The 17,461-nt window shown below is 37.9% G+C and overlaps 1 protein-coding gene across 1 annotated transcript; it reads right to left on the reverse strand.

Moving 5' to 3' along the window:
- Nucleotides 1–326: 326 nt before the first annotated feature.
- Nucleotides 327–4,334, reverse strand: LOC130975109 (uncharacterized; the record flags this gene model as incomplete). Its single annotated transcript, XM_057899941.1, has 4 exons — nucleotides 3,897–4,334; nucleotides 3,116–3,368; nucleotides 1,158–1,540; nucleotides 327–953 (listed from the first exon to the last, which is right to left on the reverse strand). Coding segments are annotated over exons 1-4 (1,701 nt in total), but the record flags the coding sequence as incomplete, so codon positions are not given.
- Between the last annotated feature and the right edge of the window lie 13,127 nt (nucleotides 4,335–17,461).

Genomic DNA, 17,461 nt, shown 5'->3' on the forward strand with positions numbered 1-17,461 from the left:
ATGGTTGTTCCTTTCATATAATTCAAAGGTTGTTGTGTTCAAGTAATCTATATGGTGGAACACCAAACTTAGAGTCACACATTCCCCTTTGAATTATTGATCCACAAATTCATTGCTTGGTGTGAAACACCAAACTTAATTCCTTGCAATGCACAGAAACTACTTCACCTTTTTATTGAAACAAATAAAAGAAACAGTAAAGGAGTATTACCATCGGTTGGGTTGCCTCCCAACAAGCGCTTCTTTAACGTCACTAGCTTGACGGTTGTCCCTCAGTTGAGGTGATATTTAACCTTGTCCTTCTCCTCCACATTTCCCAAGTAATGTTTGAGTCTTTGACCATTCACAGTGAAGGTTCGTTGTGACTTTTCTTCCATGATTTCTACTTGTCCATATTGGGAGACCTTGGTGACAAGGAATGGTCCAGACCACCTTGATTTTAGTTTCCCTGGAAATAGCTTCAGCCTAGAATTGTAGAGCAATACTTTTTGTCCCTCTTCAAATTTCCTGGGGGCTATGTTGCTGTCATGCTTCTTCTTTGCTCTTTCTTTGTAAATTTTGGCATTCTCATAAGCTTCAGCTCTGAATTCTTCCAACTCTTGAATTTGCAACATCCTTCTTTCTCCAGCAGCTTTGCTGTCTAAGTTCAAGAGTTTCAAGGCCCAGAATGCCTTGTGTTCCAACTCCAGTGGCAAATGGCAAGCTTTTCCATATACTAGTTGGTAAGGAGACATTCCAATTGGTGTTTTGAAAGCTGTCCTATATGCCCAAAGGGCATCATCTAGCTTAATCGACCAATCCTTCCTTGAAGTTCCCACAGTCTTTTCCAGGATTCTTTTGAGTTCCCTGTTAGATATTTCGGCTTGCCCACTTGTCTGTGGATGGTATGGTGTGGCTACCTTGTGTTTGACTCCATATTTTAGAAGCAATGCCTCTAATGGTTTGTTGCAGAAGTGGCTTCCTCCATCACTGATGATTGCTCTTGGAACCCCAAAACGGCAAAAAATTTGTTTTCTGAGGAAGTTCAGGACTACCTTGTTATCATTGGTTGGAGTTGCTATTGCTTCAACCCATTTGGAGACATAATCTACTGCCACAAGAATGTAATTATTTGAGTATGAGGTGGGAAAGGGTCCCATGAAATCTATTCCCCATACATCAAACAATTCAAGTTCCAGAATGAATTGTTGTGGCATTTCATTTCTTTTTAGTAGGTTCCCCGCCTTCTGGCATTCATGGCAATGCTTCACTAGTTCCTTTGCATCTTTGAAGATAGTAGGCCAATAAAATCCACACTGCAACACCTTAGCTGCTGTTCTTTCTCCTGCAAAGTGTCCTCCATAAGTGGAACCATGGCAGTCCCATAAGACTTCCCTTCCTTCTTCCTCTGATATGCATCTTCTGAGTATGCCATCCGAACATTTTTTGAACAAGTATGGTTCGTCCCAGATGAAGTATTTGGCATCATTTATCAATTTCTTCCTTTGATGCTTGTTAAACTCCAACGGCAAACTCCCAGTGGCCTTGAAGTTTGCTATGTCTGCAAACCAGGGTGCTTTGTGAATTATCATGAGTTGTTCATCAGGAAAGCACTCATTTATATGTGTGCTTTGTGGGCTTCCTTCTTCACATGGTATCCTTGATAAATGGTCTGCCACCTTGTTCTCTACACCCTTCTTGTCTTTGATTTCAATGTCAAATTCCTGCAACAAAAGAACCCATCTAATGAGTCTTGGTTTGGATTCTTGTTTAGCAAGTAAGTATTTTAAAGCTGAATGATCAGTGAAAACAATGACTTTAGATCCAATGAGATAGGATCTAAATTTGTCAAATGCAAAGACTATTGCCAAGAGTTCTTTTTCAGTGGTTGTGTAATTCCTTTGGTTATCATTCAAGACCTTACTGGCATAATAAATCACATGTACCAAATTGTCCTTCCTTTGTCCTAACACTGCCCCAATAGCAAGGTCTGATGCATCACACATCAGTTCAAAAGGTAAGTTCCAATCAGGTGGGGCAATGATAGGTGCAGAGGAAAGTTTTTGCTTCAAAAGTTCATAGGCTAGCATGCAATTTTTATCAAATACAAAAGGTGTATCAGAGACAAGCAAATTACTCAAAGGTTTGGCTATTTTAGAAAAGTCTCTAATAAACCTTCTGTAAAAGCCAGCGTGTCCCAAAAAACTCCTAACTGCTTTGACATTACTTGGTGGAGGTAGTTTTTCAATGAGTTCCACCTTAACTTTGTCCACCTCAATGCCTCTATTAGACACTTTATGGCCAAGAACTATTCCTTCTGTGACCATGAAGTGACACTTTTCCCAGTTTAATACTAGGTTGGTCTCTTGGCATCTCTTAAGCACCAAGGCAAGGTGGTGTAGACAGCTAGGAAAGGAATTTCCAAACACAGAAAAATCATCCATGAAAACTTCAATAAACTTCTCGATCATGTCCGAGAAAATGGACAGCATGCACCTTTGGAAAGTGCCAGGTGCATTGCACAGTCCAAAGGGCATGCGTCTATACGCAAAAACTCCATATGGACAAACAAATGATGTTTTCTCTTGATCTCTTGGATCAACTACTATCTGGTTATAGCCTGAGTATCCATCCAGAAAGCAATAGTAAGCATGTCCTGCAAGCCTTTCAAGCATCTGATCCATGAATGGGAGTGGGAAATGATCTTTTCTGGTGGCTTCATTGAGCTTCCTGTAGTCTATGCACATCCTCCACCCGGTAACAGTTCTTGTGGGTATGAGTTCGTTCCTCTCATTTGGCACCACAGTTATGCCACCTTTCTTGGGAACTACATGGATGGGACTAACCCATGGGCTATCTGAAATGGGGTAGATTACCCCTGCCTGCCATAACTTCATGACCTCCTTTTGTACCACTTCTTTCATGGCGAGATTCAATCTTCTCTGAGCTTGAATGGAGGGTCTAGCATCTTCTTCTAACAAGATTTTATGCATGCATATGGATGAACTTATCCCCTTCAAATCAGCTAGGGTCCATCCAATGGCATCTTGATGGGTTTGTAGCACCTTGATCAATTCTTGTTCCTGTTCTTGGCTCAGGGCAGAGCTAATGATAACAGGATGGCTCTCATTACTACCCAAGTATGCATACTTGAGATTAGGGGGCAATGCTTTGAGCTCAGGTTTTGGTGCTTCCTTCTCTTCTTTCACTCTTTCTAGCATGCTTGGTATGGTTGTTTCAACAGCCTTGATGTCACTAACTTCTATATCCTTGGTGAACTCCTCCTCTGCCACTTCCTTTGTTGTTTCCTCAAAGGTTTCTTGTACTGCAATGTCCACTACATCCACCCTCATGCATTCCTGAAGTGATTCTGATGGATAGCTCATTGCCTTGAATACATTAAACACCAATTTCTCATCATGTAGTCTAAGAGTGAGTTCACCCTTTTGGACATCTATGATGGCTCCAGCAGTAGCCAGGAAGGGTCTTCCCAGAATGATTGAAGCTTTGGCTTCTTCCTCCATATCCAACACCACAAAATCGGCAGGGAATATAAAATCTCCCACTTTTACCAACAAATCCTCAACTATTCCATGAGGGAATTTAAAAGTTCGATCTGCCAATTGCAGGGCCATTCTTGTTGGTTTGGCTTCTTCAATCTTCATTCTTCTCATCATGGTTAGAGACATCAAATTGATACTGGCCCCTAAGTCGCACAAGGCCTTCTCCACCATGACTTCTCCTATGATGCAAGGGATTTGGAAACTGCCTGGATCTTTCAATTTCTGAGGCAATTTGTGTTGAATGATGGCACTGCATTCTTCAGTTAACAACACAGTTTCCTCATTCCTCCAGCTTCTCTTCTTGGTCATTAATTCCTTCAAGAATTTTGCATAGAGTGGCATTTGCTCTATTGCCTCAGCAAAAGGAATGTTGATTTGAAGCTTCTTGAAAATCTCTAAGAATCTGGAGAATTGGCCGTCCTTCTCTCTTTTCATCAAACGTTGAGGATATGGTGCCTTGGGTGTATAAGGCTTCAGGACCTCTTTTTCTTTTTCTCTTGTTGCAGAAGGTGTAGAGGATTGTCCCTGTTCCTTGTCTCTCACATTTTCCTTTGCTTCATCCTCTGTGGTTTCCTTTGAGATCTCTTTTAGCTTTGTTCCACTTCTGAGGGTTATGGCTTTACATTCTTCCCTTGCAATAGCCTTGGCAGCATGAGAAACACTTGGCCCAGGGGTTTGCTTGGACAAATACATAATTTGATTTTCTAGCTTCTGCATGGCAGCTCCTTGGTTTTGCAAGTTGGAAGTTACTTCTTCCTTAAAGGCTTTCAATTCGGTTATGTCTTGACTCATGGTTGAAAGCATCCTTTCTATCCTGTTTAATTGATCTTGAAATTGTTGGTTCGGATTAGGCTGGGCAGGTTGGTTATTTTGGCCATGATATGGTGGTTGGGAGTAAGTGTTTTGTGTGGCTTGGTATGATCTTTGGTTGGAATTTTGGTATGTGGAATTGTTATGTTGGTTGTGGTTGTATGGTTTATGGTTTTGTGGTTGGCTTTGTTGGTTTCCCCACCCAAAGTTTGGGTGGTTTTTCCATTCTGGGTTGTAAGTGTTGGAATGTGGACCATATGATTGCCTTTGTTGGTTTCCCACATAGTTGGCCTCTTCCCAATCACCTCCTTCAATGCTTACTTCCTCTTGATCTTGTGTGTGTATTGCAGCCACTTGCTTTGTGTCCAATTTCCTTGTGAGCTCTGCTAGTTGCTTGGCAAACACCTTGTTTTGGGCTAAAATTGTATCAACATGGTTCAGCTCCATGACTCCCTTAGTGTTGTGCCTCTCCGAAGCATAGTAGTACTCATTCTCAGCCACTGTCTCAATCACCTCAATGGCTTCTTCCACAGTCTTTTTCCTGTTCAATGAGCCTCCTGATGAATGGTCTACAGCCTTCCTTGATTCATAAGAAAGTCCATCATAGAAGATGTGCAATTGCACCCATTCAGGGAACATGTTGGGTGGACATTTCCTTGTCAATTCTTTGAACCTCTCCCATGCCTCGTAGAGCGTCTCACCATCTTGTTGTCTAAAAGTTTGAACCTCAGATCGAAGCCTATTGACCTTTTGTGGGGGGTAGAAACGTGCCAGAAACTTGCTCTCCACCTCCTCCCAGGTTGTTAGGCTGTCCCTTGGAAATGATTCCAGCCACTTAGCTGCTTTGTCCCTAAGTGAAAATGGGAACAAGAGCAGTTTATAGGCATCATCCTGGACTCCATTGGACTTCACTGTGTCGCAAATTCTCAGGAATTTTGTGAGATGTTGGTTGGGATCTTCACTAGCACTCCCACCAAATGAACAATGATTCTCCACCAATGATATTAGCTGTGGTTTGAGTTCAAAATTGTTGGCCTGAATAGGTGGTTTCTGAATGCTGCTACCACAATTCCCAGAGGTTGGGTTTATGTATGAACCAAGAACCCTCCTCTCAGGAATGGCATTGTTTCCATCACCCCTCTCATGGTTGTGAAATTCTCTATCCATGTTGAGATCTAGAGCTTCTTCAAAGTTGTCCTCAGATTCTCCTTCAGATTCTTCCTCTCTCAATATTCTCTTCTCTCTTGCTTTCCTTCTAAGTCTATGAAGGGTCCTCTCTAGTTCGGTATATGGAGGAGTTGATGTCTCTCCTCTTCTACCTGTCATACAAGAACACACCACAAGCAACAAACAAGTGGAATACTCTTGGTTAATGGAAGAGTATTGTTAGAGCAGTTGAGGAATTAATTCAAATAGTTAGTGGGTTAGTGAGTTAGTTGCTAGAATTGAAAGGCATAAGAAAGAAAAAGCAAGTAACAGAGTGCAGAATTTAAACTTCAACAAGAAACTAGAACTAAATTAACAAAACAAGAAAAATGCTCAATCTAGTTAACTTCCAATTTGAGAATTGTCAATCGAAAACCAATCCCCGGCAACGGCGCCATAAACTTGATGCGCTATAACTGGGTATAGCTACGATTTAGGAAATTGCACAAACGGCAAAATTCCTTCCGGCAAGTGCACCGGTTATCGTCAAGTAAAAACTCACAATAGAGTGAGGTCGAATCCCACAAGGATTGGTTGAATGAGCAATTCGAATTAGAAGTTTGATTAGTTGAGCGGAATCAAGAATTGGATGTGAATTGCATAAAGTAAATTGGTGGGAAATGTAAATTGCAAGGAATTGAAATGACTGAATCTTAAATTTGCAAGAATGAAAGTGCGAGAAATTAAATTGCTGAAATTAAAAGGGAATTAGGGTGATTGCATGAATTGAAATTTGCAGAATGTAAATAGAAAGTGTAGATCAGAGATGGGGAGTTCATTGGGTATTAGGAGATATTGAGATCTCCGAATCAAAACATTTTCATCTCTTCCTCAACCAATGCATTCATTGAATCTTGCTTGGCAATCTTATATGATTGGATCCCAATTCCTTGGCTCACCAATTCTCTCTAAAAACAAACAAATTCCCAATCCCTTGGTTTAAATGTTCATAAGAAGAGATGATGCTTGATCACTGATTATACCACACAGTTTCATGAACCACAATTTGGTAGGATTACATGTCACAATATCCATCCAAACCCCAATCCAATTCACTGTGAGAAAGCTTCTCTAGCATGAATCCATCATTCCTTTCCCAAGGTTCCGAAGGATTCCAATTATGGATAGTTTCTTTCCCAAGACAACTACCCAATGGAATTAGATCGAGAAGCTTTCTAACAAAATTCAAGAGAAAAGATTGAAGAAGAAGATGAAAACTATTATTGATTCATTGAATTACAATAGAGCTCCCTAACCCAATGAAAGGGGTTTAGTGTGTCATAGCTCAAAATTCAATTACAAGCTGATGAAAAGTTCTAAAGTATCCGAAAGGTTCAAAAGATGTCAAAAAGTCCCAACTAACTTCAATTCTATCCTATTTATATACTTTCTAAATTGAGCTTCTGTTGTGTTTCTTGGGCTTTGAGGCCTTTCCTTGATTTCCTTTTGCCTTGGGTTTATGGTCCATAATTCTGATGAGACTGTGATCCAATTCTGCAACATTCATTGACCAAACTTAGTGATAAACAAGTAATGACACACGGCTCAACAAATTGAATTCCAGACTCATCAATTCTTCAGGCCCAATCTCATAAACCATGATATTCACTTGGGTTTCACACCATAATACGTTTAAGTTAGTATTTGTGCTCAATTGCTAACTTAAACTTCAATATATTTGGCCCAGAAACCTTTTCAAATGGTGGTGTTTAAGTCGAAGTTTAAGTTTCAGTTTAAGGTCAAACTAAAACTTAAACGTGGAATTGGAAGAAAGCAACCCAAGAGAGTGAATATATCGAACACGTTTAACCTCCAGTTTGAGGTCAAACTGGAGGTTAAACTTGGAAATGAAGAAAGCAAGCTCTGGAGGGAATTAGGATCGAACACGTTTAACCTCCAGTTTGAGGTCAAACTGGAGGTTAAACGTGGAATGAAGAAAACACCCTGGAGGAAGGAAAACCATCGAACACGTTTAACCTCCAGTTTGAGGTCAAACTGGAGGTTAAACGTGGAAACACTTCCCTTTCATTGAGTCGTCACTTTGTCCTCTTGTCAACCTTGCCAATTTGATGCCAAATATGGACTATTATACCTCGTTGGAAAGCTATGGATGTCTACTTTCCAATGCAACTGGAAGCACCTCAATTGGAGTTCTACAACTCGAGTTATACTCCATGGAAGGTGAAGAGGTCAGCTGGCCTGATTGCATGTTGGTATTCTCTTCTATGCACATTACGGGGCTGTTTTCGCCCTCAATTTTTAGTATCCACCATGCATGCCATATATGCTTGGAAAGCTCTAGATGTCTTCTTTCCAATGCATTTTGAATCACCTCATTTGGAGTTTTGTAGCTCAAGTTATTTATGTTTGAAGAAGGCATGGTCAAGCTGTCCCATATAACACGTTTAACCTCCAGTTTGAGGTCAAACTGGAGGTTAAACTTGGAAATGAAAATCACACCTTGGAGGAGAATGACCATCGAACACGTTTAACCTCCAGTTTGAGGTCAAACTGGAGGTTAAACGTGGAACTCTCCTGGTGCCTATCTAGCTTCTGGCGTTTAACCTCCAGTTTGAGGTCAAACTGGAGGTTAAACGTGGAATGCTTCTTGGTGAGAAATGAAGTGTCGAACACGTTTAACCTCTAGTTTGAGGTCAAACTGGAGGTTAAACGTGGAAATGCTTTTGTGCCTCCCTTAGTTCAATTCATCATTCTGGCGTTTAACCTCCAGTTTGAGGTCAAACTGGAGGTTAAACGTGGAATGCTCATTAGTGCCATTTTTCATCCTGGCGTTTAACTTCCAGTTTGAGGTCAAACTGGAGGTTAAACGCCAGTTACAGCATTTCCTTTCTTCTTATGAATTTGGCGTTTAAGCTCCAGTTTAACCTTAAACTGGAGCTTAAACGTCCCATTTAATAATCAAGCTTCCTTTATTGATTTTTGTTGCTTCCTTGCCTAGCCTCTTCTTCCCTGAAATCATCCAAACAATTGCATCAAAGTCTTGCAAAATTTCATGAGAATTCATCCATTCATAGCATTCAAGTAATATCACTAAAAACTCATGAAAATTGCATCAAAATCATAATGTTTGGATGGTTCATTGCTTTGTTGTTCAATTAACCATTCTTGGTTACTTTAAGCTCAAGAAAATGTATAAAACAACTAAAACTAAAAGAAAAATGCTAGTGAAACTAGCCTAAGATGCCTTGGCATCAGTAAACCTAGGGTACTAGTTTACTATTTAAACAACTTTTAGAGACTTATTTTATATCTCATGACATTTTTAGATCTGAATTTTGTACTTTTTGATGGCATGAGTCTCTAAACTCCATTGTTGGGGGTGAGGAGCTCTGCAGCGTCTCAATGAATTAATGCAATTATTTCTGTTTTCCATTCAAACACGCTTGTTCCTATCTAAGATGTTCATTCGCGCTTCACTATGAAGAAGGTGATGATCCGTGACACTCATCACCTTCCTCAATCCATGAACGTGTGCCTGACAACCACCTCCGTTCTACATTAGATTGAATGAGTATCTCTTAGATTCCTTAATCAAAATCTTCGTGTTATAAGCTAGAATCCATTGGCAGCATCCATGAGAATCCGAAAAGTCTAAACCTTGTATGTGGTATTCCGAGTAGGATTCTGGGATTGGATGATTGTGACGAGTTTAAAACTCGCGAGTGATGGGCGTAGTGACAGACGCAAAAGGATCAATGGATCTTATTCTAACATGATCGAGAACCGACAGATGATTAGTCGTGCTGTGACAGAGCATTTGGACCATTTTCACTGAGAGGATGGGAAGTAGCCATTGACAACAGTGATGCCCTACATACAGCTTGCCATGGAAGGAACCTTGCATTTATGAAAGTGAGAAAGCATTATGTTGCAGGAATTCAGAAGACAAAGCATCTCCAAAACTCCAACATATTCTCCATTACTGCGTAACAATTACTCCTTTTACACCCTTTTATTTATCTTTTACAATCGAGGCTAAAGAATCCTATTGGTATCCTGACTAAAATTAATAAGATAACCATAGCTTGCTTTAAACCAACAATCTCCGTGGGATTCGACCCTTACTCACGTAAGGTATTACTTGGACGACCTAGTGCACTTGCTGGTTAGTTGTGCGAAGCTGTGAGAAATAGTCCATTAATATTGGCATACACAATTTCGTGCACCAGTAGCTTTCTTCCAATTCAATCTCTTTTTCATTGCTCACCAAGGGCACGGGAGCTTGGGCCTCTTCTTCTTGAATCTCCAACTCTTGATCAACCTCTTCCAGATCTTCAACTATGATATGCCTTGGAGGTTGTACACCATCCTCAACATCAACATCAAACACCTTAGAAGGAGGCTCTATGACTTGATTTTCCCATGGAGGTTCAGCATCTCCTAAGTCTTTAACCACTTTTTCCTTTTCAATAATTGCTGCTTTGTCCAGTTGTTTAAGTATAAAATCGTACTCCTCCTTGATGATTTTTTTTCTATGACAACTCCCTTCAACTACTCCTTCATCTGCAAAGGTCTCTTTTACCTTTACCTTTAGTGCCTCCTCTAGCTCCTTATGAAGTATGGATTCGCGAAGATGATCCCTTCTCTCTTGTTCCATGTCAATAGCATCATTGGGATCATGTTGCTCTTGGATTGATGGATGTGGGTGCTCTTCCATGGATGGTGGTGATGGGATGGAGAGATTATTTTGTGGTTGAGAAGGAAGTGCACTAGAGCTTGAGGGTTGATTGTTGAAGGTAGAGGGTTGGTCCATGCGGGATATAAGATTTTGGAGTTTAGAGGCGAGACCAATGAGAGAGGTAAGTGTGTTCTCCATGGGGGTTTGGGGTGGATAGGAAGGTTCATTATTTTGGAGAAAGGGTTTATGGTAGGAAGGTGGTTCATCTTGATAATGATATGGAGATGGTGTATATTGTGGTGGTGGTTCTAAGTATGGCTCATATGGTGGTTGGTATGGTGGATCAGGATTAGGGTCATATGGAGGTGAATGGTGGAAAGGGGTTTGTAAGTCATGTTGAGGAGGGGGTTCATTGGCATATGGTGGTGGTTGTTGATAATCAAAAGAGTGCTCACCATAGCCGTCATCTTGGTATGCATCACAGAATGGTTGTTGATAGTCCATTGGAGGTGGTTGTTGCCATGAGGGTTGATCAAATCCTTGTGGCTCCTCCCATCTTTGATTGTTCCATCCTTGATGTATGTTCTCATTGTAATCTCCTCTTTCTGCAACATAGTTGTAACCAGACTCATAGCCAAAGGGGTGAGAGTTCATAGTAGTAGGAGAAAATAAAAACAAAAACTAACAAAAAGAAAATATTTTGAAAAAGATATGATTTTTTAAAAAAAAAAGATAAGATAAGATTTTGAAAAAGATATGATGATTTTTTTTTTGAAAAAGGATAAGATAAGATTTTGAAAAAGATAAGATAAGATTTTGAAAAAGATATCATTTTTGAAAAAAAAAATTGATTTTTGAAAATTTAAAACTAAGATAAGATAAGATAAAAATTTTAAAATAAAAATCTGAAATTTTTCTTTCTCTTTTTTTTTCTGAAAAATATTTACAATAACCAATAATAAGGCACAAGTTTGCAATTCCCCGGCAATGGCGCCATTTTGACGATCGGATTTCCTGTCGGTAAAGAAATTCACAAATATAATCGCGTTGTAAGTACAACTTCTAAACCAACAGAAAATCCTTTCTACAAACGTTTGGTTCTCACAAGTAACAAACCCAATAAAATTTATAAACTGAAGTATTCAAACCTCGGGTCGTCTTCTCAAGGAATTGCAGGGAAGTATAATTTATTATTGGTTATGGAAAAAGATATAGTTTTGGGTTTTTTTTGAAATAAGGAACAAGTGATTTAAATAACAAGAATTAATAAATTAATAATTAAGAAAACTCTTGGCAAGGTACGAGAACTAGAATTCCTATCCTAGTTATCCTTATCAGGTGTGATGAGAATTGGGTTTTAATCCCACTTAGTTATCCCTTATTAAATAAAGAAAAGTCAAGTAGACTAATTAAATTGATCCTCAAGTCCTAGTCAACTTTTAGAGCGACCCAAATCAATTAGCAATTGCCAATTTCAACCACTGCTGAGTTTGATAACTCAGGTGTTACCAATTAATTAACCAAAGCCAAAAGGGAAGAAATCTACTCGAATGAAAATAATTTGGATAAAGCAAAAGCATCAATAACATAAATTAAAGAAAGCAATCATAAGTCTGAAATACCTCAAATTGTATTTAAATAGAAAATCAATATAAAAATAAAGAGTCCATAAACTAAATTGAGAAAATAAATAAAAGGAATATTGAACCTGTGATTGAAGAAGATGAAATCCTAATCCTAATCCTAATCCTAAGAGAGAGGAGAGAACCTCTCTCTTTGAAAACTACATCTAATCCTAAAATTATGTATGAATTAATGTTGTATGAAGTATGCTATAAATGGATGGATTCCCCAATTTATAGCCTTTCATCTGTGTTCTCTCGGCTTGGATCTAGATCAAAACGCAGCCCAAAATTATCTTCAGCGTATTCTGTAATTTTTGCAGATCGCGCAAGTCATGCGTCCGCGTCGGTCACGCGGGCGCGTCATCTGGAGTTATTCTCTTCCACGCGGTCACGTCAGTCATGCGTTCGCGTCATTTGTGTTTCGCATGGGCCACGCGTTCGCGTCATGCACCCATTCACGCAGATGCCACTTTTCACAAAGCACGCATTCGCGTCATCCACGCGTTCGCGTCGCTGCCAGTTTCTTCAAGAACTCCATTTTGTGCTTTCCTTCCATTTTTGTATGTTTCCTTTCCATCCTTTAAGTCATTCCTGCCCTATAAAACCTGAAAGTACTCAGCACACAAATCACGGCATCGAATGGTAATAAAGGATAATTAAATTTAATATTTTTAAAGCATAGGAAACATGTTTTCTTATATGTCATATCACAAGGAAGGAAATGTAAAACCATGCAAATTCATATGAATAAGTGGATGAAAAATTGATAAAATCATTGAATTGAGCACAAGATAAATCATAAAATAGTGGTTTATCAATACGCTTATCTGAAATTCCCACCAATGAATTACATAAGTATCTCTATTTTATTTTATGTTTATTTATCTTTTAATTATCAAAGCTTCATAACCATTTGAATCCGCCTGACTGAGATTTACAAGATGACCATAGCTTGCTTCAAGTCGACAATCTCCGTGGGATCGACCCTTACTCACGTAAGGTATTACTTGGACGACCCAGTGCACTTGCTGGTTAGCTGCACTAAGTTGTGAAAAGTGTGAATCACGATTTCGTGTACCAGCGTGCCACTTGAGCTTGAAGGCATGGCACGCCAGGCTAGCTGCTTGAGAAGGGCGTGCCACTTGGAAGCCAGGCGTGGCACGCCAAGCCAAGCTGAGGAGCTATGCGTGGCGCATCACTCACACGCCAGGTACATGGTTCATTTTACTAGAGTTTTCTTTTTATTTTCAATTGTAATTTTCTCCTCCTTTTTTTTTGTAATTTTTACTTTTTAGTGATAGGAGTAGTATATATACCCCCTAAGGGTACTGAAAAAAGGGTTAGCTAGAGGGGTTAGAATGTTGGATTGAGAGTTAGTTTTACTTTTAATTTTACACTTCACTTCATCTTCTTCCATCTCTTGTACTTTTCTCGAAGCTCTGAGTAGCTAAACTCACTCTCATTGGGAGAGGGAGCTCTGTTGTACTTGATGGATTAATGATAGTGGATTTCTTCTTTTATTCATCTTCTCTTTGATTTGCTAGAAGGAATTTCGTTCTTCATGCTTAGTGTTCAATCATCTTGGAAAAGAGGTTGAATGCAAAATGGGTTTCATGGGAACCATGGAAAAGAAAACATGAAGCCATGCTTGAAATCTCTTCTCACACTTGAGTAGAACTAGGTTTTGGGATTGGATATGGTGACATGAAATCCACGCATTATTTGGATCTTTGAGGATGTGTGGTATAATCAGGAACCAAGCATATCTCTCTTCATGAGCAATTAGACCAAGGAATTGGCTGAGTATCACGATTTGAAAGATTGAATCACCAAGGGATTGGGGTTCAATCAATCATGATTGCCAAGAGGTCAATAAGTTGCATGATTGAAGATGAGATGAGCTTAATTTAATACAAAGAGAGAAACATCTCCCAAATCCCAATGAATTCCCCCTATTCTTATCTTTCCTATTCTTTATAACTTTCCTTTAATTTCTGCTATTACCCAATCCCCATTTACAATTCAGTCATTTATGTTCCAGCACTTTAAATTCTTGTCATTTACTTTTCTGCACTTTATTGCTTTCTTTTACTTTTAAGTCATTTACATTTTTGTTATTTAAAATTCTGCACTTAAGAATCTCTATCGATTAGTTTGACTAAAATTACCCATTGATGAGCGGATAATTTATACGCTTTTTGGCATTGTTTTTAGGTAATTTTTAATAGGATCAAGCTACTTTTAGGGATGTTTTCATTAGTTTTTATGCTAAATTCACATTTCTGTACTTTACAATGAGTTTGTGTGTTTTTCTGTGATTTCAGGTAATTTCTGGCTAAAATTGAGGGACCTGAGCAAAACTCTGATAAGGAGGCTAACAAAGGACTGCTGATGCTGTTGGAATCTGACCTCCCTATACTCGAAATAGATTTTCTGGAGCTACAGAACTCCAAATGGCGCTCTCTCAACGGCATTGGAAAGTAGACATCCAGAGCTTTCCAGCAATATATAATAGTCTATACTTTATTTGGGATTTGACGACGTAAACTGGCGCTCAACGCCAGTTCCATGTTGCTGTCTGGAGTCAAACGCCAGAAACACGTTACGAACCAGAGTTGAACACCCAAAACACGTTACAACTTGGCGTTCAACTCCAAGAGAAGCCTCAGCTCGTGGATAAATCAAGCTCAGCCCAAACACACACCAAGTGGGCCCCGGAAGTGGATTTATGCATCAATTACTTACTTTTGTAAACCCTAGTAACTAGTTTATTATAAATAGGACTTTTTACTAGTGTATTAGTCATCTTTTGACCATTCAGTCTTTTGATCACGTTTTGGGGGCTGGCCTCTCAGCCATGCCTGAATCTTTTTCACTTATATATTTTTAATGGTGGAGTTTCTATACACCATAGATTAAGGGTGTGGAGCTCTGTTGTACCTCAAGTTTCAATGCAATTACTATTATTTTCTATCCAATTCGATTTATTCTTGTTCTAAGATATTTGTTGCACTTCAAATTGATGAATGTGATGATCCGTGACACTCATCATCATTCTCACCTATGAATGCGCGTGATTGACAACCACTTCCGTTCTACCTTAGGCCGGGCGCATATCTCTTGGATTCCTTAATTAGAATCTTCGTGGTATAAGCTAGATTGATGGCGGCATTCATGAGAATCCGAAAAGTCTAAACCTTGTCTGTGGTATTCCGAGTAGGATTCTGGGATTGAATGACTGTGACGAGCTTCAAACTCCTGAAGGCTGGGCGTTAGTGACAGACGCAAAAGAATCAAGGGATTCTACTCCAACCTGATTGAGAACCGACAGATGATTAGTCGTGCTGTGACAGAGCATTTGGACCTTTTTCACTGAGAGGATGGGATGTAGCCATTGACAACGGTGATGCCCTACATACAGCTTGCCATAGAAGGGAGTGATAAAATAGAATAAAAGCAGTGGGAAAGTAGAGATTCAACAAGGACAAACACCTCCATGCACCTATCTGAAATTCCCACCATTAATTTACATAAGTATTTCTATCCTATTTTATTTATCTTTTAATTATCTAATCTCCCATAACCACATGGATAAGCCTGACTGAGATGTACAAGATGACCATAGCTTGCTTCATACCAACAATCTCTGTGGGATCGACCCTTACTCACGTAAGGTATTACTTGGACGACCCAGTACACTTGCTGGTTAGTTGAGCGAGCTTGTGAGGTTATATTTAGACAATAGTATTGAGCACCAAGTTTTTGGGGCCATTACTGGGGAATTAATTTCGAACAACAATTCAAGCATGAATCACAATTTCGCCCACCAAGTTTTTGGCGCCATTGCTGGGGATTGTTCGAGTATGGACAACTGACGGTTCATCTTGTTGCTCAGATTAGGTAATTTTCTTTTTTATTTTCTTTTCAAAAAGTTTTCAAAAATATTTTTCAAAAATTTCTCATCTATTTTCAAAAATTATTCTAAATTTTTAAGAATGAATTCTAGAGTTTCATAAAGCATGTTGAAGCCTGGCTGGCTGTAAAAGCCATGTCTAAATTCTTTTGGACCGAGGTTTCACTCATCCTTAGAGAAGAGCTTCTTTGTCTTTCTCAGCAAATTGGCTACTGTATAGGATGTTTCAATTAAAGCTTGGTTGGCCATTGGCCATGTCTAGTGTTTTTGTTGGCTATGAAGCCGTGTCTAATTCCTGGATCGGAGCTTTAGACTAACATTGCTAAGATTCTTGGAATTCTTATTAAAAATTTTGAATTTCCTTATTCTTTTCTTCAAATTAATTTTTCGAAAAAAATAAAAGAAAATACAAAAAAATTCATAAAATCATAAAAACCAAAAATATTTTATGTTTCTTGTTTGAGTTTAGTGTTAATTTTTAAGTTTGGTGTCAATTGCATGTTTTAAAAATTTCTTGAAATTTTCGAAAATTCATGCATTCATAGTGTTCTTCATGATCTTCAAGTTGTTCTTGGTAAGTCTTCTTGTTTGATCTTGATGTTTTCTTATTTTGTGTTGTTTGTTGTTTTTCATATGCATTTTTGCATTCATAGTGTCCATGCATTAAAGAATTCTAAGTTTGGTGTCTTGCATGTTTTCTTTACATTGAAAATTTTTCAAAAATATGTTCTTGATGTTCATCATGATCTTCAAAGTGTTCTTGGTGTTCATCTTGACATTCATAGTGTTCTTGCATGCATTAAGTGTTTTGATCCAAAATTTTCATGTTTTGGGTCATAATTGTGTTTTTCTCTCTCATAATTAAAAATTCAAAAATAAAAAATATATCTTTTCCTTTTTTTCCTCTCAAAATTTCAAAAATTTGAGTTGACTTAGTCAAAAATTTTTAAAATTAGTTGTTTCTTACAAGTCAAGTAAAATTTTCAAGTTTAAAAATCTTATCTTTTTAAAATCTTTTTCAAAAATCATATCTTTTCCATTTTTTATTATTTTCAAAAATTTCAAAAATCTTTTTCAAAATATTTTCAAAATCTTTTTCTTATTTATCATATTTTCGAAAATCACATCATCAATTAATGTTTTGATTCAAAAATTTCAAGTTTGTTACTTTCTTGTTAAGAAAGATTCAAACTTTAAGTTCTAGAATCATATCTTGTGATTTCTTATGAGTCAAGTCATTAATTATGATTTTAAAATTCAAATTTTTTCAAAACTAACTTCAACTATATCTTTTTAAAACCATATTTTTTAAAATCATATCTTTTCAAAAAAATATCTTTTCAATCTTATCTTTTCAAAAATCATATCTTTTTATCATATCTTTTTATCATATCTTTTATATCATATCTTTTTCAAAATTTTATCTTTTTTAAAAATTTGATTTTAAAATATCTTATCTAACTTTTTATCTTCTTATCTTTTCAAATTTGATTTTAATATGTTTTTCAACTAACTAATTAACTTTTAGTTTGTTTCTTATCTTTTTCAAAACCACCTAACTACTTTCCCTCTCTAATTTTCGAAAATACCTCCCTCTTTTTCAAAAATTCTTTTTAATTAATTAATTGTTTCAAATTTTAATTTTAATTTTATTTTTCCTTTAATTTTCGAAATTACTAACCTATTTTTCAAAATTATTTTCGAATTTCTCTCCCCCTCATCTCTT

Source organism: Arachis stenosperma, chromosome 4 (assembly GCF_014773155.1).
Source record: "Arachis stenosperma cultivar V10309 chromosome 4, arast.V10309.gnm1.PFL2, whole genome shotgun sequence".
In the NCBI taxonomy this organism is placed as follows: Eukaryota; Viridiplantae; Streptophyta; class Magnoliopsida; order Fabales; family Fabaceae; genus Arachis; species Arachis stenosperma.